Source organism: Pseudophryne corroboree, chromosome 6 (assembly GCF_028390025.1).
Source record: "Pseudophryne corroboree isolate aPseCor3 chromosome 6, aPseCor3.hap2, whole genome shotgun sequence".
Classification (NCBI taxonomy): domain Eukaryota; kingdom Metazoa; phylum Chordata; class Amphibia; order Anura; family Myobatrachidae; genus Pseudophryne; species Pseudophryne corroboree.
In genome coordinates this window covers 88,276,116-88,302,033 of record NC_086449.1, presented here as the reverse complement: position 1 = coordinate 88,302,033, position 25,918 = coordinate 88,276,116, and the positions used below count along the sequence as shown (strand labels likewise).

Genomic DNA, 25,918 nt, shown 5'->3' with positions numbered 1-25,918 from the left:
GACGCTTTTTCAATCAAAAAAAAAAAAAAAAAAATTAGGCTACCGTACTGCCAATCACAATGTTTAAATCACTGCAGAGTTCCGTATATAGTTTTTTTTTTTTTTTATATATATATATATTGCTATTTTTCATATTAATGTTATAGAAGCATATTCATACACATAATGTAAATAATATGCTACGAGACGTTCAAGGAAATCTTGATATGCGTACTATAAATTAATCAATCAATTATATATATATATATATATATATATATGTGTACTACTAAACTATGTGTGGACATGTGGAAAAAGTAGAACAGCCTGAAATATCTAAAAAACAGGAGTTAATAGTCTGTCCACTTCAATACAATACGTCCTGTTGGTGTAATGAACCTGGAATGGAGGCATTAAAGGTTAGATAAGTAAAATATAAGGTTTTTAAAAAGTTACTTTTTAGCGATCAGTTTAGGGGCAGAAGCTAATTTCTAGCTATAGAGTATCACACATATCTATTATCTTATAACCGTGTGATTCATTGATGTTTTAACTGCTATCATAATAGTTATGAAGCCGAACTCTGATGAGCACAACAGACATAATACATGCCTTACTGTTTTGACTTTATTTTTTCAATGCACCTGATATATTTCCCAAATACATAACGCGTGTATTGGAACAGCAAATGTCCCGCACACATCCGCCTTCAGATAGGAAGAGGAATATTCAAAATGGACCAATGAGTGTCGACCAGATTTCGGCGGGACAAAACAAAATCACCCCAATGCCTTGCCGCTCTCGGAAACGGGTGTCTAAGAATGGATTGAGTAGAATATAACTGCACTGATACCGGAGTTTGCATCCTGGTGTTAAGGTGCGATGATACAGTAACACTAGCAGCACACTACACAGGGCATCTTGAGAGACCCACGACCCTGTAGCATCTGTGATCATCAGCGAGGCAGGGTGATCGTAACACAATTGCTACAATCTAATGATACTTTGTAACATTTCAATGAGACACAATCATTCTCTAGTTCTGCAGAAACTACACGGTCGGTCACTGCTCTATGGATTGCTTTTTCTAAGCACTAACGGCGACATCTGCTACATAATGCCTATCTTTTACCCCGATTTACAGTTTCAGCCCGATTAGAGAAGAGGTGGGTGGCTCTTAAAAGAGCCTTTGTGTTGATGGATCGGAGAAGGAAGGGAAACTACTTGGCGCTGGTGTACTTGGTGACGGCCTTGGTGCCCTCGGACACGGCGTGCTTGGCCAGCTCTCCCGGCAGCAGCAGACGTACTGCGGTCTGGATCTCCCGGGAGGTGATGGTGGAGCGCTTGTTGTAGTGAGCCAGGCGGGAAGCTTCCCCCGCAATGCGCTCAAAGATGTCATTGACAAAGGAGTTCATGATGCCCATAGCCTTGGAGGAGATGCCGGTGTCAGGGTGAACCTGCTTCAGTACTAGTTCTAGTCGGCAGTGTTATGCAGGCATCTTAGAAACGAAAGATTACAGATTACATTGTTATCTACTGAGCTTGTGGAAAAGTTTATGAAGAAGCAGTGACACCTACAGTAGTTTCCTCATGCATGTATTACCTAGAGATCGGATACAATCAGCAACCCGGAATAAAACGCATTTATGTATATTCATATGTATGCATTTATCTATAGTCCACTCCCCGGTGTATAACAGGAGACTGCCACGAGAAGCAGTGTAGAGTAATACTGGCGCATGGTTACAGCTCTCTCATAGAAGAGATGGGTGGCCCTGAAAAGGCCCTTTGTGTGCGGGTGATGGTATTAGATGCGCCTCAGTGTTCAGCCTCCGAAGCCATACAGAGTGCGGCCCTGGCGCTTGAGAGCATAGACCACATCCATAGCGGTGACAGTCTTCCTCTTAGCGTGCTCGGTGTAGGTGACTGCGTCCCGGATCACGTTCTCCAGAAACACCTTCAGCACCCCGCGGGTCTCCTCGTAGATGAGGCCGGAGATGCGCTTCACGCCTCCTCTCCGGGCCAGGCGGCGGATGGCAGGCTTGGTGATGCCCTGGATGTTATCCCGCAGCACCTTCCTGTGGCGCTTGGCACCTCCTTTCCCGAGCCCCTTACCTCCTTTACCTCTGCCTGACATGTTCCTTCCTGATCACTACTGTAACTATGACACAAAGAGAAATCTCTGACTGTATGCCACTACCAGGCTACAACCTGTAGTAGTATAGAAACTACGTATGTTGATGTCACTTATATACATGCAGGCTGTGCTGTGATTGGCTGCAGAGAGTGATGCGTCATGCGCTCCTATTGGCGGAATGGTAAGCCCTATAATCTCTTCCCTGTCTCAGTGTACGGGGGATCTGCTCTCACCTTGTGTTTCCCTAGCGCAGAAAAACAGTCTTTTATAGGGCATGAGGAGAGCGGAGAGCCGGCTCTCTGCACCACACTCGTACTTCTAGGTCTGCCCTAACTCTTTAGTATCATTGCTATCCTAGGGGTTGAGTAGGAGGCCAGGCATAGCCACTGGGAACTCACCCGCACCATGCTGGATCTGCCCGGCATGTAGCACATCTCTCCTTTACTGTGAGGCTAATATGTCCCACCGGGGCTTTTTTATCTCGTCCTGGCCCTGGAGATAATGGAGGTGTTCTGCAGCACACTGTGCAGAGCTGGAGGCGTTGTGAAACATAAAAGTGATGTGTGAGCTCATGTACACTCAGGAGGAAAGCACAGGCAGGTTGCCCAACAAAGTATTGTCTAGAAGCTCTTGTTACTATGACAAGATTAATACCTAGCACAGCCAAGTACAGTTTATTCCTGCCTGGTAATGTTCTGCAGTATTATTTATGCTCCTATATATTTATGTAAGATAGATGTGCCAGTAAATGGGTATGGTGACCTGGTTGCATGTATTTGAGACTGCTATGAAACACACCTCCATCCAATTCGTTTTAGCTTAACCTGGGCTAGAAGCTCAGATCAGACTGGGATGCCAAAAAGGTGCAAACATATGCAGGGTTCAATGATAGGAGGATCCTACCACAGATGCAGGACCAGGGTGCCAGACATGTATTAAATAATGCTGCTATTGTTAGTCTTGGTGGGGCATGCAATTGTTTGAAAAGTCAGTTGGGTGTCTGTTTTCTCCTGTCTATTAGATAGGAAAAACACAGACACCCAAATAACTTTTTAAACATTTGAATACCCCCCCCTAGAAGTTGCTCACTCTTGTAGCTCCCACTCCACTCTCTGGGCAAGAATCAGTCTTTGAAGTATAGGATTGGTGACGCAAAATAGGAGGAACAAGGAAAATAATACGTTTAGATGGGAACAAAAGGGAGAGGGAGGGATGAGAGAAGATGGGAGGAATGGTTTTGATGGGGGGCAGTAGAGTTATAAGTAAAATGATGATAAAATGTGTAAGATAAAAAACAAACAAACCCTGAACATCTGCAAGTGAAACGACCAATAACTGGTCCAAAAATTAATTGTGAAATAGAGTATTAACCCACCTAACATCTCAATGTAGTGCTGTGAGGGAAAAAAGCAATCCTAAGTACCAGTGACGTGCGGTGAGGTAACTGGCTGGGGAGGCACTGGCAGCTAACACCACCACTCCGGCAAAAAAAACAAGTGTTGTGCCCCACCCATCACTAAAACCAGCACCAGGCAGAACCAGCCGGGCTGGGTAATGCCATAGCAGGGGAGACACTCAGTGTGGGGTCCCCCTGCCATAACATTAATCACCCCTCAAACTAGTCAGCCCAGGGCTGGAATTCCTCGGAAAGGGGGCCCCTCCCGAGCAACAACCAGCACTGGTACAAGAAAAAAATTATGACCACGGGTCCCACCAGGCGCCTGAGACAAACAATTCATATACAGTGGTAATATCTGGGGGTGTATAAACAATAATAATAGCGTATACAACCCTTTTCTTCTAATGCGTAGTGTCCAATCTCCAAAAGCTCACACCTTCTCCTCGTAGCATAAATTGTTTAAATCCAGCATATGTAAATAGAGGAGAAAAGGAGAGCACGTGTCGCATTAGAAGAAAAGGGTTGTATACGCTATTATTATTATTATTATTATAGCCCAGTGCTACACCCCGCACCCCTGGTTGCGGAGGATGCGGGGTTCATTGTATGTTAATATTGTTCTTTACAGGCAACCTACAGGTCCCAGGAAGCCTGCCCCAGCATGTTGGCACTTGGAGAACCACAAGTGCCAGCATGCCTGGACATAAAGGGCCCACTGGCAACCGTAGTCCGCCTGTAAAGAAAATATTAAAATAAAAACACAACACCTAATGTTTTATTATTTTATTGTGCAGGAACTTCACTTGCGGCGGCAGCATTTAAGCTATTTTGCATGGCCACCGCCTTCCCAGGGCTTCCGGCATCTTCACCTGGTGGGGCGCCGCCTCCCCAGGGCTTCCGACGTCTTCACCTGGGAGGCGATGGCCTTTAAGCTATTTTGCATGGCCGCCGCCTTCCCCAGGGTTTCCAGCGTCTTCACCTGGTGGGTCGCGGTTGCTAAGCTCTTTTGCATAGCCGCCGCCCATCCAGGACTTCAGCCGTCTTCTTTCTTCAGGCGCTCTAAACAGCTCCTCCTCCACCATCGGACTGACAGCCTCCCCCTCTTGCTGACTTGTATAAGGGGGCGATGACATGGCAAGCCGTGATTGGCTCTCGGAGGCCATCTAGAATTTCAGAAATTATGCTGAGGTACCATTTTTGAAACTGGTACAGCTCCGCTGCCAAACTCTGGTACAGGTAAACTTCCGCCACCCGCACCACCGCCGCATCCCGCCGCCCGCACCACCGCCGCATCCCGCCACCCGCACCTCCTCCGCCACCATCGCCCACACAGTGATTGACAGCGGATCCAGTGACGGATCCGCCGGCCAATCACTGTGGCCTCACTGACAGGGGAGTGCTTTCATAGGTTGAAAGCACGTCCCTATATGTTTCCCATGTTATTTCAATGGGCTTTTCCTGCCCGTTGCTAGGCCCAGCCCGCACACGCCCCCTGCTCCCATATCTTTCCCCAATGACAACGGGAGGCACCAAGATCGGTGCTGACAACCCCACTTTCAGAGGATTAGGGATTAGAATAATATAAAGAGGATGCATATGACACAGAATATGTCTCATGTGCATCTTCTTTGTATTATTTTAATCATTAATGACAGCTGAAGCAGCGACCAGTGACGTCCAGCCTAGATGTGCCCTTGAGTAATTCCTGGAGCCATGTTGGGAGGAGAGCGAGGCTCAGCGTAGAGGAATGGAGGGCAGGAAGTAGGGTTTGGACAACTCCAGGTAGCCGCCATGAGAGCCTGTCCAACCGGGAACATCTGGAAGATATGATCTCCCCCGGGGACCCAACCCGTGATGGCAAGACAGAATCGTGGTGCGGTACACAGGGAGTAGGCATAGAAACTGTAGATCAGGTTAGGGGACCAGGTATCAGGACCTGGGATATGGCAAAGGAATTTTGAAGCCCAAACAAAGTTAAAGAGCTAACACACTCAATGAGCTGGAAAGGTCACATCTGGATCCCTCTTGCTATGCATTTAAAAAAATGATTACATGTATTTCAAGATAACATACATTATTCTACCATTTTGACTTGTTGAATGTAAAAATTCTGACCATGTTAACATGCTGCCTGAACATATTGACTACACACCCTTTGGAAAAGTTTGACTAGGAGTTACAACTCCTCTTTCACTGTACTATACTCTATATTGGGACTGTATACTCAAAGAATCCACTCTGCAGATCTTTGCACCAATCAAAAGCAGGTTTAAATTATGCTTGGGACCTATCTTTCTGGCAAATTAGTTATTGGTAAGTAAAGGAGACCGGGGCAGTGCAAAATTGGCTTACAGTGCCTCCATTTATCACACAATTATAACCCATAACCATATTAATGCCTTCATGAATGCAGCCAGACCGTGGTTGACTGTCAGCATGCTGATTCGTGGATTGCTTGAGCTGTTCAGTAATTAGTGGTCTGGAAGCCATTTAATGTATGGACGCATGTGGAGAGTAGAAGCAGGAAGGGTAATTATTATTATGGGATATTTTTAGTTTATTCTCTCCCGGCATGTTATCCTTTATATGAGTTTGATATGTGGCCCAAGTTTATTTGTTTGGTCACGGCTTTTAATGCTGCCATTACAGTCTGTTTGGATGAAATAATGTTTCAAACAGTATTGAATTTCTGCTTAAGTGTGTCAACCACTATTGCATGAAGTCCCTCGTTTTTACTATAATTTCTTACATATAATCAGGGGTTAAAGTGAGCCAAAACGGGCGGAACTTTGTTCCGTCAGTTCCACTTGGAGACGGAAAGCAGTTCTGTTTCCTCCGTCTCACCTAACTCGCTGAGTGCCACCGCCTCAGGGAGATTTTAGGTGCATGCTGAGATTGTGTAACCAGTGGGCTCCCGGCTCTCTCTCTCCACAGCGGCAGCTGGAGGCAGGAGCTCACTACTGAGCTCCGGCTTCCGGCTCTGTCAGTGTATGCTATGGGAGAGACGTCATAATGTCTCATAGTGCTGTGGAGCGGACGCCAGAAGGACCACAGCGGTCGGACGCGGGAGAGGGGCTTGATGAGTATGGTGGGTTTTTTGTTTTACATACAGTATGTGTGTGTATCTACTGTGGGCAAGCTACAGGGGGGCTAACTACTGGGGCAAACTACAAGGGGGCAAACTACTGTGGGGTTAAATAAATACAAGACGCAAGCTACTGGGGGCTAACTATTGGGGGCAAACTATTGGGGGCAAAGTACAAGGGCGCTAACTACAGGGGGAAAACTACAAAGGCACAAACTATTGGGGGGGGGCTAAATATAAGGAGGCAAGCTACTGGGGGCAAACTTTATAGGAGGCAAGCTACTGGAGGCAAGCTACTGGGGGCAAGCTACTGGGGGGTTGACTACTGGGGGCAAAACTGCAAGGGGGCAAACTACTGGGGGGCTAAATACAAGGGGGCAAACAACAAGGGTGAAATCTACTGGGGGCAATCTACAAAGGGCAAAGCTAATGGGGGCAAACTACAAGGGGGGAAACTACTGGGGGGGCTAAATACAAGGGAGCAAGCTACTGGGGCAAACTACAAGTGAGCAAGCTACTGGGGCTAACTACAAGGGAGCGAGCTACTGGGGCAAACTACAAGGGAGCAAGCTACTGGGGCAAACTACAAGGGGGAAAACTACTGGGGGCTAAATGCAAGGAGGCAAACTGCAAGGGTGCAAGCTACTGGGGGCAAACTACAATTGGTCAAGCTACTGGGGCAAACTACAAGGGGGCAAGCTAATGGGGGCAAACTACAAGGGGGCAATCTACTAGGTGGGCTAAATACTGGTGGCAAACTACAAGGGGGGCAAACTACAAGGGGGGCAATCTGCAAGGGAGCATACTACTGGGGGGCTAAATACAAGGGGGCAAGCTACTGGGCAAACTACAAGGGAGCAAGCTAATGGGGGCCAACTACTGGGGGGCAGACTACAATGTGGCAAATTACTGGGGGGGCTAAATACAAGGGGGAAAACTACAAGGGGACAAGCTACTGGGGGCAAACTACAAGGGGTAAAGCTACTGGGGGCAAAGTACAAGGGGGCAAAATATAATGGGGCAAAGTATTGGAGGGCTAAATACAAGGGGGCAAGCTACTGGGGGAAACTATTAGGAGGCAAACTACATGGGGATAACTACTAGGGGAAAACTACTGGGGGGCTAAATATAAGGGGCAAGCTACTGGGGACAAACTACAAAGGGGCAAGCTACTGGGGGGCTAAGTACTGGGGCACACTACTGGGGGACTAAATACAAGGGGGGGGGGGGCTACTGGGGGCAAACTACATGGGTGCAAGCTACTGGGGCAAACTACAAGGGAGCAAGCTACTGGGGGCAAACTACAAGGGGGAAAGCTACTGGGTGCAAACTACATGGGGGCAAACTATAAGGGGGCAAACTACTGGAGGGCTAAATACAAGGGGGCAAACTACATGGGGGATAACTACTGGGGGAAAACTACAACGGGGCAAACTACTGGGGGGCTAAATATAAGGGGCAAGCTACTGGGGACAAACTACAAAGGGGCAAGCTACTGGGGGGCTAAATACAAGGGGGAAGCTACTGGTGGCAAACTACATGGGGGCAAGCTATTGGGGCAAACTACAAGGGAGCAAGCTACTGAGGGCTAACTATTGGGGGCAAACTACTGGGGGGGCTAAATACAAGGGTGCAAGCTAATGGGGACAAACTATAAGGAGGCAAGCTACTGGGAGCTAACTACTGGGGTCAAATTACAAGGGGGCAAACTACTGGGGGGCTAAATATAAGGGGGAATGTACTGGAGGATAAGTACTGGGGCAAACTACTGGTGGGCTTAGTACAAGGGGGGAGCTACTGGGGCAAACTACATGGGGACAAGCTACTGGGGGCAAATTACAAGAGGGCTAACTACTGGGGGCAAACTAAAGGGGCACATTACTACCAGGGGCATTACTACTGGGGCACATTACTACTGGGGACATCACTTTTGGGGGCATAACTACAGGGGGCAATACTATTAGGGGGCATAGCTACAGTGATTAAACTACTGGGAGCATTTCTACAAGGTGGCATTACTACTGGGGACATTGTCACTGGGGGCTAAAATACATGGGGCAAACTACATGAGGACTAAACTACAGGTGCTAAACTGCTGAGGGCTTTACAACTGGGAGGCTAAACTAAAGGGGGGGGGGGTAAACTACTGGTATCATAACTGCAGGGGCATTACCACTGGGGTCTAAACTACTGGGGGCATAACTATTGGGGCTAAACTACAGGGGGCTAAATGACTGGTGCATTACTACAGGCAACATTACTACTGGGGTCAATACTACACAGGGGCATTACCATTAAGGGCATTACTAATAGGGGCACTACTAATGAGGGCATTGTAAAGGGGGCACTTTATAAGGGGCATCACTCCTGAGGACATAAGGGGCACTACTACTAGGGGTATTGCATATGGGGCACCACTACTATGGTATCTATATAAGGGGCACTACTACTGGGGGCATTGCATAAGGGGCACCACTACTATGGGCTCTATATAAGGGGCACTACATATAGTTGTCAATAGGTATGAAACCATTATTTCAGCTGGTGCATTATAATGTGCACTGCTTAATATAGAATACAGGTTGAACCCGATGGGGTTTTTGCCTCTTTTCAGCCTCATTAACTATGTTACTATGTTACTACCACTGTGGGCACTACCAGTACAGTGGACATTGCATAAAGAGCAATACTACTGTGGGCATTGTATAAGGGGTGCTACTGCTGTGGGCATTGTGTGTTATGGGTTGCTACTGCTGTGGGCATTATGGGGGTCATTCCGTGTTGATCGTTCGCTGCCAATTTTTGCTGCGCAGCGATCAGATGAAAAAACGGTACTTCTGCGCATGCCCCAGGAAATGTGCACGCGTGACATACAGGTAAAAAGCCCTTTGTGGTTGTGCTCATGTTCTAGCAAAGTTTTTGTTCGCACTGGCGGCCGCTAGAAGATTGACAGGAAGGGAGCGTTACTGGGTGTTAACTGACCATTTTCAGGGAGTGTTTGCAAAAAAGGAGGCGTGTCTGATAAAATGCAGGCGTGGCTGGGCGTTCGCTGGGCGGGTGTATGACGTCAAATCCGGACACGAATAGGCTGAAGTGCTCGCAAGCGCTGAGTAGGTTCAGAGCTACTCTGAAACTGCACAAACTGTTTTTGTAGAGCTCGGCTGCACATGCGTTTGCACTTCTGCTAAGCTAAAATACACTCCCCAGTGGGCGGCGGCATAGCGTTTGCATGGCTGCTAAAGCAAGCTAGCGAGCAATAAACTTGTAATGACCCCCTATTTGTATTAGGGGTGCTACTTCTGTGGGCATTATGACTGTTGTGTGACCACACTCCTTTCTTTTTGAGACCACGCCCTTTTTTTTGGGGGGGGGCGCAATACCTTCATTGCATGGGTGCCAGTAGGGGGGGGGGGGGTAGTTCCACCTCCTCTCTAAGACCACTTTAAGCACTGCATATAATTATCCCTGCACCTGTTTTCCATCCTGCAGTAACACCACCTCTCTGTCCCCATGCTATAAGAAAGCTGTCTGCGAGAAGTCTGGCCCTAAAACCTCATCATCACTGCTAAAACCTCTTCTCTCTATCACTGGCATTGTATCTCGCACTGATAATCCATTTCCATCTACAATGGCACCCTTACTTCTGCTCTGGACCCTGTTGGACTGGATGTCACTTCACACAGGTCACAAAACTGTGACTCAGCTTTGGTATTCCAAATGCACCAGATAAAACTAGAAAGATATCAAACATTGAACAACTCAAACATTGAATGTAAAGGTGCAGCAAAGTAAGCCATTTCCAAAATAAAAAATGTAGGCCTTTGCAAGACATTTCAAAATGGAAAGCACACACATCATAGAACCTGGATCATAGAACAGACATTCCAGAACACTATTGCAGTTCCAGAAACTACTAGATGCCTGTTTAAAGCCTCTTGCCACAGCATTCAAATGATGAGAATTTTGTGGAACTAGAAAATATTCCATTGAAGTATTTCACAATGTCTGATGGATCACAATGTACAGACAAAAGTCACGGAGCCAGGTAGGATGCCTGTCAGCCGGCTTGTAGATGTGTGCCAGACAGAGGCGGAACTACAGCCAGTGCAACCAGTGCGTTGCACTGGGGCCCGCCACTGTCCAGGGGCCCAAAGCATGTAATGAGTCAAACTGACTCATTACATGCCGCTGTGTGCTGTGGGCAACAGCTACCCACAGCACACAGCCGACCGGACAGGAGAGAAGAACAGCGCAGCGGCACGGGGGAGAAGGAGGAGGAGGGAGGTGGAGGAGGGAGCCGCAGCAGCGCTTTACTACTGGTTGAGGCACTGCTGCTGCTGGCCCTCTCCTTCACTATAGGCTGTCTTCCGAGAACAGCCTATAGTAAAGCAGAGGGGCAGCAGCGCCTCCACCAATAACACACCGCTGCTGCGGCTCCCTCCTTAAACCTCCCTCCTCCTCCTTCTCTCCTGCGCGGGAATCGTGACCAGAAGCTGCACCGAGGAGCCTGAGCCAGCGGAGAGGGTAAGTATAATTTATTCTTTCTTTCTTTCTTTCTTTCTTTCTTTCTTCAAAAAGGGGGACTGTCTGCCGCAATGTGTAAAAATGGGTAATCTGCCTGCCGCAATGTGTAAAAAGGGGGAATCTGCTTGCCGTAATGTATAAAAAGCGAGAATTTGCTTGCCGCTATGTGTAAAAAGGGGGAATCTGCTTGCCGCAATGTGTAAAAAGGGGAATCTGCTTGCCGCAATGTGTAAAAGGGGGGAATCTGCCTTACATAATGTGTAACAAGGGGCAATCTGCCTGACGTAATGTGTAAAAAGGGGGAATTTGCCTGGCGTAATGTGTAAAAAGGGGGAATCTGCCTGCCGCAATGTGTAAAAAGGGGGATGCTGTCTACTGTAATGTGTAACAAGGGCACGCTGTCTGCCGTAATGTGTAACAAGGGGACGCTGTCTGCCGTTATGTGTAAAAAAGACACGCTGTCTGCCATTATGTGTAAAAAGTGTACGCTGTCTGCCGCTATGTTTAACAAGGGCACGCTGTCTGCCATCATGTGTAAAAAGTGTACGCTGTCTGCCGCTATGTGTAACAAGGGCACGCTGTCTGCTGTTATGTGTAAAAAGGGGACGCTTTCTGCCGCTATGTGTAACAAGGGCACGCTCTCTGCTGTAATGTGTAACAAGGGCAGGCTGTCTGCCATTATGTGTAAAAAGTGTATGCTGTCTGCCGCTATGTGTAACAAGGGCACGCTGTCTGCCGTTATGTGTAAAAAGGGTACGCTGTCTGCCGCTATGTTTAACAAGGGCACGCTGTCTGCCGTTATTTGTAAAAAGTGTATGCTGTCTGCCGCTATGTGTAACAAGGGCACGCTGTCTGCCATTATGTGTAAAAAGGGGACGCTGTCTGCCGTTATGTGTAAAAAGGGGGACGCTGTCTGCCGTAATGTGTAAAAAGAGGAATCTGTCCGCCGTAAGTTGTAAAAGGGTCTCTACCTGGTGTAGTGGTGCTACTGATCAGCATAATTTGAATAATGGAGACTACTGTGTACCGTTTTATGAATTGGTATTATTTTGTGGCCACACCCCTTCCCCACGAAGCCACGCCAGTATGTATTTTTGCGCGCGCCTACGGCGTGCACTGCCCCTGTTTTGCATGTAGGGGTGGGGCTCCGATGCCGTTTCTTGCACACAGTGCTAAAATGCCTAGTTACGGCACTGTTGCTAGGTATCCATTTCTCTGGCCCTGAGCAGGTCCCCCTCACCAGATCCTCTCCAGGGGTGAGGGGGTGGACTTGGATGGGATGGGGGGCCCAAAGCATTTTGTCGCACCTGGGCCCACCGCTCGCTAGTTCCGCCACTGGTGCAAGAGGTGGAGCTCATGCAAATTGTGCCTCCAGCTAGCAAGTGACAAACACAAGACTGTTCCTGCTTGTCTCTTAGGCAGATAGAAGTTGGTGTGCAAAATCCAGACAGGGCATCAGAAGGGACTGGCAAGCAGGCAGGTAGGCCGCTGATGCTTTTGGCTAAGATCAAGTGTAGTACTGTATCTATTCTCATAAGTTTAATCTCTGATACGCCCACTATCTGGAGGCCATATATTAAATGAATTTTTAGAACAGGGAGATGGGAAAAGAGCTTGCTATGTCCACTTCATGCTTTAACCACATATTGCAGTACTTCCACGACCAGTGCACCTTTCCTGTTCTGTAATCCAAAAATAGACAATTGCTGCTTTTTATCTTTAAGTGTGCTTGCATGCCCATTTTGCAATGTCTTGCACAACCTAAATTTGTCTGTCCCCAGTGCTGCTTGTGCAGTGGTGACGGGTGTCCGGTGCTTGGACCATGCATTGGTTCCCTGCACCGGACCAGAAGCGGCCAATGGGAAGCACTGGATGCAGCATTTCAAATCCAGCACCAGCCAATCACGGACGGCCGTGGCGAGACAATTAGTGCTCGCCACTTCATGGGCCCCGCCCCCATGATGGCAGATGCCACCTAGACCTGGAGAAGTGTGGACGCCGCAGAGGAAGAGGAGCAGCGCAGCAGGCCACACGGAAGAGCGTGAAGTGTTCCTGAGGCCGCGGAAGAGGCCAGAAGACGCCGGGCACACCAAAGAAGATGTCCATTGTTGGCTGGACGTGGAGAAGAGGTGATGGCGCTGCTGGCCAGGATGGGACAGCGGCAGAAGAGTGAAGGACCACACCGGAGAGGTCACCAAGGGTGGAAACCAAAAGATCTGACGAAGCTCCTCCCGGTGCCTCTCCCACCGGGACTGGTAGGCCCTTGGAGATGGCATCTGTCACCCTCCCCTCTCCTCCCTAGTCCATCAGGGATTGGGCATTAGGCCCGTGGGGGATAAATCAGGCCTCAGGCCTGTGGGCGGAGTAGGCAGGCACTAGGCACGGGGCCAATAGCAGGCATTAGACCTGTGCCTGTAATAGAGGGCATTAGGCCCTAGTGTAAGTGTGGCCCATTAGGGAATATGGTGACCCTGGGCATTAGGCTCAGGTCACCCAGCAGGCCCCATGATAGGCCAAAACCAGGCTACATAAACATTGGAAAAGGTTGACTTGGAGTTACAACTCCTCTTTTAGTGTACTATACTCTATATTAGGACTGTATAATCAAATCATTTACTCAGTCTGCATCTCTTTGCACCAACCAAAAGCAGGTTTAAATTATGCTTGATACCTACCTTGCTGGCAAAATAGATATTGTTAAGTAAAGGAGACTGTGACAGTGTAAAATTACCTTACAGTGCCTCCATTTATCACACAATAATAACAAATAACCATAATAATGCCTCCATGAATGCAGCCAGACGGTGTAATGACTGTCAGCATACTGATTGGTGGATTGCTTGAGTTTTTCACCAATAAGAGTGCTGACAGCCATTTAATGTATGGACACATGTGGAGAGTAGATGCAGGAAGGGTAATTATTATTATGTTGTTTTTTTTTATTTATTCTCTCCTGGCATGCTATCCTGTAAATAAGCTTGAGTTGTGGCCTCAGTTTATTTGTGTGGTCACGGCTTACCATACTGCCATTAAGTCGGCCCTGGTTGCAGTTGCCACTGCTGCCATTACAGTCTGTTTGGATGAAATTATGTTTGAAACAGTCTTGAATTTCTGCTTAAGTGTGTCCAACCACTATTGCATGAAGTCCCTCTTTTTTACTATAATTTTCTAGCATATAATTATCCCTGCACCCATTCTCCATCCTGCAGTAACACCACCTCTCTGCCCCCATGCTATAAGAAAGCTGTCTGTAAGAAGTCTGGCTCTAAAACCTCATCATCACTGCTAAAAACTCTTCACTCTACCACTGCCATTGTATCTCGCCCTGATAACCATTTCCATCTACAATGGCTCCCTTACTTCTGCTCTGGACTCTTTTGGACTGGATGTCACTTCACACAAGTTGCAAAACTGTGACTCAGCTCTGACATTTCAAATGCACCAAATGAAAACAGAAAGATGTGGGGTGGGGGTGGGGGGGGACCTGGACTGCACTGCACATCCTATTACTAAAGATATCAAGAGGTGCTATCATGCTGAGGCTTCTAATACTATCAGTGTCGGACTGGGGCATGAAGGGCCCACCGGAGGTGCAGGAGGTAGTGGCCCATGTTTTGGGGGTGGCCAGTCTCCAGATGGGGTTAGCAAGCTGCCACGGAGACTTGACTAAATATAAGAGAGTGCATAGTCTGGGCCCCTTGATAAATATATACTTTACAGTTTAATTATAAGCATATAGTATAAGTATTATACATATGTATAATGTATAATTATAGTGCACAGTCTGGAACTTGATCACTAGAGGAGGAGGTGGGCCCCCAGGCAGTGGGGCCCAATGGTGGTTTCCCCAGTGCCCCTATGGGCCAGTCCAACCCTGAATACTATGCTGGAGGAAGAGAGATGCAGATGCACACTCTTAGCACTAAGAACACTGATAGTAAAAAAAAATTAAATAAACCCTCACAATTAACATGGAGTATAATTGAAGTTCTTAGCACACATTTGGGCAAATATGCGGGCCCATGTACCGCGGCCAGGTGACTTCATCACATGGGTCCCTAACATTCCTGATACTATCACACTCTATACATTTATTCAGGACTTACCTCTAAATAGGGCCTTATCTGTGTGTGATCTGAAATGCAGGAATCCAGCTAATTAAACACCTGAGGGTGAATGGGAGGAGTGCCAATAGCACTGAGCATGATAGCACCTCTTGATATCTTTAGGTATCTTGATATCACTTCGGGCTCCATGCCTGACTTTGCTTGACACAAGGTTACTAAAGGGAGTAGTTGTTGACGTGGGTAGTGAAAGTACTATCCCTGGGCCTTACTTCTCCTCCTGACATCAAGGGTCCTTTAGCTACTTGTATGTAGCATCATCCTGCAGTAAATGGGTACCGGGTCGCATTGACCTGGCTTACCCGTTTACACTGCACCACGACCAGGGTCCTTCCTGGTACCAATCCCTTACAGACCTGAGCCAGAAATGCTATCAAGACTTTTAATCTTTCTTAAATAAAGTGCATAGTCTGGGTGCAAATACAAGGGGAAAAGCGGTGCACTCACTATTGATATTTCCACCAAGAGAATTTGTAGTGTAATCCCAATTACTAAACAGATGTAGCCCTGTATTTTCTACATGAACATTCTATGTTTAGCTTGTGGCCTAAGGTGATACTTTATTACATATTGTATCCACTAATGTTTCAACAGAATAGTAACAATTGTATAACACTATTTATTGTTTCCCATTTGTATCATATTGTCCCCAATTCATGCAGGTTTCATTCTCAATGCTAAAGCTACTCACAATGTGACAACTGATGCCTGCCATATAAATGTATTCTTAATGCATTAATAATCAAATGATAAACCTGTCATTCTGAATCTTACATTATATGCAGATCTATTGATCTATGTTGTTTGTTACTATAATTATTTAGGAGTATTGCGCAATGTTGGTGTCTCAGGCCTTGCACCTGTAGTCGCACACTTGTACACAAGGGGAATGGCGGGCTTACACATAGTAACATAGAATTTGATGGCACATAAACTCTTGGCTCATCTAGTCTACCCTTTCTAATGAGACAGAAGGGGTGCCGGCTGATGAGACAGAAGGGGTGCCGGTTGATGAGACAGAAGGGGTGCCGGTTGATGAGACAGAAGGAATACCGGCAGATGAGACAGAAGGGGTGCCGGCTGATGAGACAGAAGGGGTGCTGGCTGATGAGACAGAAGGGGTGCCGGCTGATGAGACAGAATGGGTGCCGGCTGATGAAACAGAAGGGGTGCCTGCTGATGAGACAGAAGGGGTGCCGGCTGTTGAAACAGAAGGGGTGCTGGCTGATGAGACAGAAGGGGTGCCGGCTGATGAGACTGAAGGGGTGCCGGCTGATGAGACTGAAGGGGTGCCAGCTGATGAGACAGAAGGGGTGCCGGCTGATGAGACAGAAGGGGTGCTGGTTGATGAGACAGAATGGGTGCCGGCTAATGAAACAGAAGGGCTGCCGGTTGATGAGACAGAAGGAATACCGGCAGATGAGACAGAAGGGGTGCCGGCTGATGAGACAGAAGGGGTGCCGGCTGATGAGACAGAAGGGGTGCCGGCTGATGAGACAGAATGGGTGCCGGCTGATGAGACAGAATGGGTGCCGGCTGATGAAACAGAAGGGGTGCCTGCTGATGAGACAGAAGGGGTGCCGGCTGTTGAAACAGAAGGGGTGCTGGCTGATGAGACAGAAGGGGTGCCGGCTGATGAGACTGAAGGGGTGCCAGCTGATGAGACAGAAGGGGTGCCGGCTGATGAGACAGAAGGGGTGCCGGTTGATGAGACAGAATGGGTGCCGGCTGATGAAACAGAAGGGGTGCCTGCTGATGAGACAGAAGGGGTGCCAGCTGATGAAACAGAAGGGGTGCTGGCTGATGAGACAGAAGGGGTGCCGGCTGATGAGACTGAAGGGGTGCCAGCTGATGAGACAGAAGGGGTGCCGGCTGATGAGACAGAATGGGTGCCGGCTGATGAGACAGAAGGGGTGCCGGCTGATGAGACAGAATGGGTGCCGGCTGATGAGACAGAATGGGTGCCGGCTGATGAAACAGAAGGGGTGCCTGCTGATGAGACAGAAGGGGTGCCGGCTGATGAGACAGAAGGGGTGCCGGCTGATGAGACAGAAGGGGTGCCAGCTGATGAGACTGAAGGGGTGCCAGCTGATGGGTACCGGCTGATGAGACAGAAGGGGTGCCGGCTAATGAGGCAGAAAGGGTGCCTGATGATGAAACAGAAGGGCTGCTGGCTGATGAGTCTGAAGGGCTGCTGGCTGATGAGTCTGAAGGGCTGCTGGCTGATGAGTCTGAAGGGGTGCCGGCTGATGAGACAGAAGGGGTGCCGGCTGATGAGACAGAAGGGGTGCCTGATAATGAGACAGAAGGGGTGCCGGCTGATGAGACTGAAGGGGTGCTGGCTGATGAGACTGAAGGGGTGCTGGCTGATGAGACAGAAGGGGTGCCGGCTGATGAGACAGAAGGGGTGCCGGTTGATGAGACAGAATGGGTGCCGGCTGATGAAACAGAAGGGGTGCCTGCTGATGAGACAGAAGGGGTGCCGGCTGATGAAACAGTAGGGGTGCTGGCTGATGAGACAGAAGGGGTGCCGGCTGATGAGACAGAATGGGTGCCGGCTGATGAGACAGAATGGGTGCCGGCTGATGAAACAGAAGGGGTGCCTGCTGATGAGACAGAAGGGGTGCCGGCTGATGAAACAGAAGGGGTGCTGGCTGATGAGACAGAAGGGGTGCCAGCTGATGAGACTGAAGGGGTGCCAGCTGATGGGTACCGGCTGATGAGACAGAAGGGGTGCCGGCTAATGAGGCAGAAAGGGTGCCTGATGATGAAACAGAAGGGCTGCTGGCTGATGAGTCTGAAGGGCTGCTGGCTGATGAGTCTGAAGGGGTGCCGGCTGATGAGACAGAAGGGGTGCCGGCTGATGAGACAGAAGGGGTGCCTGATAATGAGACAGAAGGGGTGCCGGCTGATGAGACTGAAGGGGTGCTGGCTGATGAGACTGAAGGGGTGCTGGCTGATGAGACAGAAGGGGTGCCGGCTGATGAGACAGAATGGGTGCCGGCTGATGAGACTGAAGGGGTGCTGGCTGATGAGACAGAAGGGGTGCCGGCTGATGAGACAGATGGGTGAGTAGCAGAAAGAAAAGAAGGTGAATGTTAAGGGGTAAATTTACACTAACATCTAAAACAGAGTATTGGTGATGTTGCCCACAGCAACCAGTAAGATGCTGGCTATCATTTCTCTATTGCCTATAGATAGATATGATAGACAGCATCTGATTGGTTGCTATGGGCAACGTCACCAAATCTCTGTTTTAGAAGCTTTAGTAAATTTACCCCTAAGTCATGACGAGGAGCTCACTAGGGTTTGAGATGAGAGATAAAGCAGACAGAAGGGGTGTTGGCTGAGAGATCTAGAGATACAGAAAGGGACTGGATGGGGCTAGGGAAACAATGCAGGGCCATAGAGAAAGAAGGGTTGTGGCTGGAAAGACAGTAGAGGGATGACTGGTTAGACCGGGGAAGACTGGGTAGCTGGGGAGAAAAGTGTGTGTGTTGAAGGGGGGGGGGGGGGGGGGGGGGCTTTTGAGACAGAAAGATGTGGCCTGTCTGAGGATACAGAGTGGGGGTGGGGGTTGCTTGATGGTGAGAGAGATGGAGAGGGGCTGTCAGAGGAGAGAAAAGGGGGAGGTGATGGCTGTAGAGACAGAAGAGAGCTGACAGCACCTAGATGGGTACTGGAGAGCTGGAGAGACAGAGGGCTGAGAGTAGTAATATCTGCTACACACCCTTTCTCAGCAGAGCTGTAGGCACACGACATGCCCTGTAGGAGGCACATTTGTGTCTAGTAACTATGTAATCCTGTGCGACTTACACATCACCTCTCCCTGTCTCTTTCATATGGGGTATGTGTTTGTGCTGATATCTAATGTGCAGGGTTATCTAATTGCTTTATTTTAGTGAGATTCGCATTGTATGGCTGGAAGAACTGAGGGGCAGATTTATTAAGCTCGGTGATGTGATAAAGTGGAAGGTGATAAAGGACCAGCCAATCAGATCCTAACTACGATGTCACAGGCTGGGTTTGAAAAATGACAGTTAGGAGCTGACTGGCTGCTCCTTTATCACCTTCCAATTTATCACTTCACCGAGTTTAATAAATCTGCCCCTGAGTACACAATGACCCGTGATTGTGCTGCTGGTCCCCACCTTTGTGTACTGTAAATCCTGTGCCCCCTCCCATCGTGTGGATCCTCTTCCTGCTGAGGGAGCAGGACATGTTCCCAACACCTTCCCTACAGTACACCTCCAGTACAGGTTCTCACTCACACAGACTATCTGATCGTATGATGAAATCTGTACTACAGGCTATACCCAGGTATACAGGAAATGATGGTCACCCTGCAGTCTAGAGATGGACACGCATGAGAAGCCTCAGGTCTCCGCAGAGACTGCTGACCATCACAGGCAAGTTCACATTCACACCTAGAGAAGTGATATTTCAAAATGAGAAAGGGGGGATGGGAGGGAACCAGCAGCTCCATAGAGACAGTGATGTCATATTTACCATGTAATGGGGACACGCGTATCATTAGACACATGGACGCTGCTATTCAATCAGTGTATGTTTGGGGGGTGAGATCTGTAGGAAAGCTCCAATATATGTATCAGGAGGATTTGGACTCGAAATGTTGTCCCTATGGAAACAGTTTCACAAAGAACAGGAAGTGACGCTGAAAATGACCCCGCCCTCATAGCACAGAGGTTTTCTTCTAAGTCCGCCCAAACATTATAAGAGGAGGATCTCGGGGCAGTGACATAACAGTCAGACTGTCAGAGGTTTTTCTTTGTGTTATAGGCACAGCAGTGATTAGGAAGGAACATGTCTGGCAGAGGTAAAGGTGGAAAGGGGCTCGGGAAAGGAGGCGCTAAGCGTCACAGGAAGGTGCTGCGGGATAACATCCAGGGCATCACAAAGCCTGCTATCCGCCGTCTAGCACGGAGAGGAGGCGTGAAGCGCATCTCCGGCCTCATCTACGAGGAGACCCGCGGGGTGCTGAAGGTGTTTCTGGAGAACGTGATCCGGGACGCCGTCACCTACACCGAGCACGCTAAGAGGAAGACTGTCACCGCCATGGATGTGGTCTATGCTCTCAAGCGCCAGGGACGCACTCTGTATGGCTTCGGAGGCTAAACACCGAGGCGCATCTAATACCATCACCCGCACACAAAGGCCCTTTTCAGGGCCGCCCATCTCTTCTATGAGAGAGCTATAACCATGCGCCAGTATTACTCTACACTGCTTCTCCTGACTATACACCGGGGAGAGAACCTTATTTGTATTAGGTTGCGGTCTATCCGCTCTCCATGTATGTAATAATAAAGCTGATATACGGCCACCATTTATATTCTGCAACTACTGTAGGTGTCAGTGGTGCTCCATAGACTTGCACAGGCTGTGCAGATTGTTCTAAAGGTGTAATAATGTTCTATTCTGGTGCGGGTTCTGTAATCGTGTTTCTATGATGTCTACATAGTATACGAGGCTGAAGTTAGCTTCTTATTCGGCTCCAGCTTCTTATTCACTTCTTATTCGGCTCCAGCTTCTTATTCACTTCTTATTCGGCTCCAGCTTCTTATTCAGAAATTATTATATTCAAATAAATTAAATAAGGATAGATCACTAAGTTAACATTGCATAAACTTCAAATAGTGTCCCTTACACCAATTTACATGACATTTTGCAATAAACAAAAATGATTTAGGCATGAAAATGGTGGTAAAGCGGGCACAGACACCAGATTTCATCATTTTGAATAAGAAGCTGTAGCTGTGCAAGGGTTAAACAGCGTTGGTCAAAAGATTTGACACTTGAACCTCACACAGGGTGGTCACTTACATATCACCCACTTGCAGTTTGTCTTGACCAACAAGCATTTGGGCATGAAAATGGTGGTAAAGCGGGCACAGACACCAGATTTCATCATTTTGAATAAGAAGCTGTAGCTGTGCAAGGGTTAAACAGCGTTGGTCAAAAGATTTGACACTTGAACCTCACACAGGGTGGTCACTTACATATCACCCACTTGCAGTTTGTCTTGACCAACAAGCATTTGGGCATGAAAATGGTGGTAAAGCGGGCACAGACACCAGATTTCATTATTTTGAATAAGAAGCTTTAGTTGTGCAAGGGTTAAACAGCATTGGTCAAAAGATTTGACACTTGAAACTCACACAGGGTGGTCACTTACATATCACCCACTTGCAATTTGCCTTGACCAACAAGCATTTGGGCATGAAAATGGTGGCAAGGCGGGCACAGACACCAGATTTCATCATTTTGAATAAGAAGCTGTAGTTGTGCAAGGGTTAAACAGCGTTGGTCAACAGATTTGACACTTGAAACTCACACAGGGTGGTCACTTACATATCACACACTTGCAAGTTGCCTTGACCAACAAGCATTTGGGCATGAAAATGGTGGTAAAGCGGGCACAGACACCAGATTTCATCATTTTGAATTAGAAGCTGTAGCTGTGCAAAGGTTAAACAGCGTTGGTCAAAAGATTTGATACTTGAAACTCACACAGGGTGGTCACTTACATATCACCCACTTGCAGTTTGTCTTGACCAACAAGCATTTGGGCATGAAAATGGTGGTAAAGCGGGCACAGACACCAGATTTCATCATTTTGAATAAGAAGCTGTAGCTGTGCAAGGGTTAAACAGCGTTGGTCAAAAGATTTGATACTTGAAACTAACACAGGGTGGTCAATTACATATCACCCACTTGCAGTTTGTCTTGATCAACAAGCATTTGGGCATGAAAATGGTGGTAAAGCGGGCACAGACACCAGATTTCATCATTTTGAATAAGAAGCTGTAGTTGTGCAAGGGTTAAACAGCATTGGTCAACAGATTTGACACTTGAATCTCACACAGGGTGGTCACTTACATATCATACACTTGCAAGTTGCCTTGACCAACAAGCATTTGGGCATGAAAATGGTGGTAAAGCGGGCACAGACACCAGATTTCATCATTTTGAATAAGAAGCTGTAGCTGTGCAAGGGTTAAACAGCGTTGGTCAAAAGATTTGACACTTGAAACTCACACAGGGTGGTCACTTACATATCACCCACTTGCAATTTGCCTTGACCAACAAGCATTTGGGCATGAAAATGGTGGCAAGGCGGGCACAGACACCAGATTTCATCATTTTGAATAAGAAGCTGTAGTTCTGCAAGGGTTAAACAGCGTTGGTCAACAGATTTGACACTTGAAACTCACACAGAGTGGTCACTTACATATCACCCACTTGCAATTTGCCTTGACCAACAAGCATTTGGGCATGAAAATGGTGGCAAGGCGGGCACAGACACCAGATTTCATCATTTTGAATAAGAAGCTGTAGTTGTGCAAGGGTTAAACAGCGTTGGTCAACAGATTTGACACTTGAAACTCACACAGGGTGGTCACTTACATATCACCCACTTGCAGTTTGTCTTGATCAACAAGCATTTGGGCATGAAAATGGTGGTAAAGCGGGCACAGACACCAGATTTCATCATTTTGAATAAGAAGCTGTAGTTGTGCAAGGGTTAAACAGCGTTGGTCAAAATATTTGACACTTGAAACTCACACAGGGTGGTCACTTACATATCACACACTTGCAAGTTGCCTTGACCAACAAGCATTTGGGCATGAAAATGGTGGTAAAGCGGGCACAGACACCAGATTTCATCATTTTGAATAAGAAGCTGTAGCTGTGCAAGGGTTAAACAGCGTTGGTCAAAAGATTTGACACTTGAAACTCACACAGGGTGGTCACTTACATATCACCCACTTGCAGTTTGTCTTGACCAACAAGCATTTGGGCATGAAAATGGTGGTAAAGCGGGCACAGACACCAGATTTCATCATTTTGAATAAGAAGCTGTAGCTGTGCAAGGGTTAAACAGCGTTGGTCAAAAGATTTGATACTGGAAACTCACACAGGGTGGTCACTTACATATCACCCACTTGCAATTTGCCTTGACCAACAAGCATTTAGGCATGAAAATGGTGGTAAAGCTGGCACAGACACCAGATTTCATCATTTTGAATAAGAAGCTGTAGTTGTGCAAGGGTTAAACAGCGTTGGTCAACAGATTTGACACTTGAATCTCACACAGGGTGGTCACTTACATATCACACACTTGCAAGTTGCCTTGACCAACAAGCATTTGGGCATGAAAATGGTGGTAAAGCGGGCACAGACACCAGATTTCATCATTTTGAATAAGAAGCTGTAGTTGTGCAAGGGTTAAACAGCGTTGGTCAACAGATTTGACACTTGAAACTTACACAGGATAGTCACTTACATATCACCCACTTGCAATTTGCCTTTACCAACAGGCATTTGGGCATGAAAATGGTGGTAAAGCGTGCACAGACACCAGATTTCATCATTTTGAATAAGAAGCTGTAGCTGTGCAAGGGTTAAACAGCGTTGGTTAACAGATTTGACACTTGAAACTCACACAGGGTGGTCACTTACATATCACCCACTTGCAGTTTGTCTTGACCAACAAGCATTTGGGCATGAAAATGGTGGTAAAGCGGGCACAGACACCAGATTTCATCATTTTGAATAAGAAGCTGTAGTTGTGCAAGGGTTAAACAGCATTGGTCAACAGATTTGACACTTGAATCTCACACAGGGTGGTCACTTACATATCATACACTTGCAAGTTGCCTTGACCAACAAGCATTTGGGCATGAAAATGGTGGTAAAGCGGGCACAGACACCAGATTTCATCATTTTGAATAAGAAGCTGTAGCTGTGCAAGGGTTAAACAGCGTTGGTCAAAAGATTTGACACTTGAAACTCACACAGGGTGGTCACTTACATATCACCCACTTGCAATTTGCCTTGACCAACAAGCATTTGGGCATGAAAATGGTGGCAAGGCGGGCACAGACACCAGATTTCATCATTTTGAATAAGAAGCTGTAGTTCTGCAAGGGTTAAACAGCGTTGGTCAAAAGATTTGACACTTGAAACTCACACAAAGTTGTCACTTACATATCACCCACTTGCAATTTGCCTTGACCAACAAGCATTTGATGAAGCCGCCGAGCTACTAAAGGCGGGGAAACGAATCTGTACGTCTCCAAAACACACGGGATACAGCTTTCAAATACCACATCCGCTGGCCAGCGTGTTGCAGACCCCACAAAGCCATTAGAAGGGGGACGGAGTGCTATAAAGGCAATGTATGTGTACTCCAGATAAAGCTGCCGGGAGGAGCTCCAGCCGGGAGGAATACCATCAACTCCGCTGATTAACTGAGTTTATTCCAATTTCCATATTGGCATATATGGTAAACTAACCTGATATGAGCATTTGCATGATGTCTACTAATACTGCATGAATACGCATGAACTGTGTCTATTAACTCAGCGAGAGTTTTCAGCGAAGTATAATTATAAAGCTGAAGGACGCCTAAAGGCTAATTAACAACTCTAACAGCTAACAACTCTCAGGTGCTGGATATTAAACACTTTAGGTGCTACCTAGTGTTATTGAGACTTAAGCAAAGGAGACTTTGTTACAGATAAATTCTGCAGCCTATTCCATGTGATACATAGTCCCACTGCAGTATAAGATAAAGAGACTTTGTTGCAGAATAGTCTTGCAGTATTTTGCTCTGTGGTGGTACATTTTGTCATTTATATATCTAACTAGGTGCTTCATCGTGCCCTACGGGCGCTCTTCACATCGTCGCAAGGGGCTACGCCCCCTTAACCCTTGCATGCGTTTCTGGGGTTCAATATTTGTATTATATGGAGTATTACCTGCATTCCTTTGTTAGTGGTTAAATATTGCACAATGAAACTGCGTGCGATGGTGAAGGAGGCGCAGCCCCTTGCGACGGCGTGAACAGCACCTGCAGGGCATGATGTACAGAATGTAGCGGGTGCGGAGGGGGACTGGGGATGGGGGAGGGTGTCTGTAGATGCTGCGGGTGGAGGGGGGGGCAGAAGCGGGAGGGGCCCTGATGGGGAAGGATCGGGAGGTGCTGCGGATGGGGTAGGGGCAGAGGAGTGGGGGCTGCAGATGGGGGAGGGGTCCGGAGGCACTGCAGGTGGGGGAGGGGCAGGGGTGCCATGGGTGGGAGAGGGGCAGGTGCGGGGACGTTGCGGATGGGTGAAGGGTTCCAGAGGTGCTGTGGGATGGGAAGGGGCGGGGGTGCCGGGGGTGGGGTAGGGGGTCTGGATGCACCATGGGTGGGGGAGGGGCAGGTACAGGTGGTGCGACGGATGGGGAAGGGGGTCTCGAGGCGCTGCAGGTGGTGGAGGGGCAGGTGTGGGGGTGCCGTGGGTGGGGGAGGGGTGGGTGAGGGGGGGACCACGGATTGAGGAGGGTGTCTGCAGATGCTGCGGGTGGAGGGGGGGCAGGTGTGGGGGGAGACATATATGGGGGTGGATGGTGGAGGGGGCCTGGAGGTGCTGTGGGTGATGGAGGGGCGGGGGAGTGGGAGCCGCGGGTAATGTAGGGGGTCTGGAGGCACAGCGTGTGATGGAGGGGTGGAGTGCCGCATGTGGTGGAGAGGAAGGTACGGAAGTGTGGTGCATTGGGGAGGGGTCTGGATGCGCTGCGGGTACTGTACCTGCAAAAAAGGTAGTTGGAGGGTATGCAGTAACAGGGCCAGGACAGGGGTGACAGGGTCAGAACAGGGGTGA

General features: G+C 48.1%; 2 protein-coding genes and 1 non-coding gene across 3 annotated transcripts; 2 read left to right on the top strand and 1 right to left on the bottom strand.

Annotated features, from left to right (window-relative positions):
• Positions 1-1,804: 1,804 nt before the first annotated feature.
• On the bottom strand, positions 1,805-2,116 carry LOC134934337 (histone H4). Its single transcript, XM_063929794.1, has one exon. It carries the CDS (start codon positions 2,114-2,116, stop codon positions 1,805-1,807), a length of 312 nt encoding a protein of 103 aa, XP_063785864.1.
• Positions 2,117-12,608: 10,492 nt separating this feature from the next.
• Positions 12,609-12,801, top strand: LOC134938198 (U2 spliceosomal RNA). The gene has a single exon (XR_010180810.1). It is a non-coding gene; the product is annotated as a U2 spliceosomal RNA (small nuclear RNA).
• A 7,271-nt stretch (positions 12,802-20,072) lies between these two features.
• On the top strand, positions 20,073-20,384 carry LOC134934335 (histone H4). Its single transcript, XM_063929793.1, has one exon. The coding sequence runs from the start codon at positions 20,073-20,075 to the stop codon at positions 20,382-20,384; it is 312 nt and encodes a 103-aa protein (XP_063785863.1).
• The last annotated feature ends 5,534 nt before the right edge of the window (positions 20,385-25,918 follow it).

Excerpts from the sequence above, each read along its gene's own strand:
- LOC134934337 (XM_063929794.1), bottom strand. The coding sequence starts at position 2,116 with ATGTCAGGCAGAGGTAAAGGAGGTAAGGGGCTCGGGAAAGGAGGTGCC.
- LOC134934335 (XM_063929793.1), top strand. The coding sequence starts at position 20,073 with ATGTCTGGCAGAGGTAAAGGTGGAAAGGGGCTCGGGAAAGGAGGCGCT.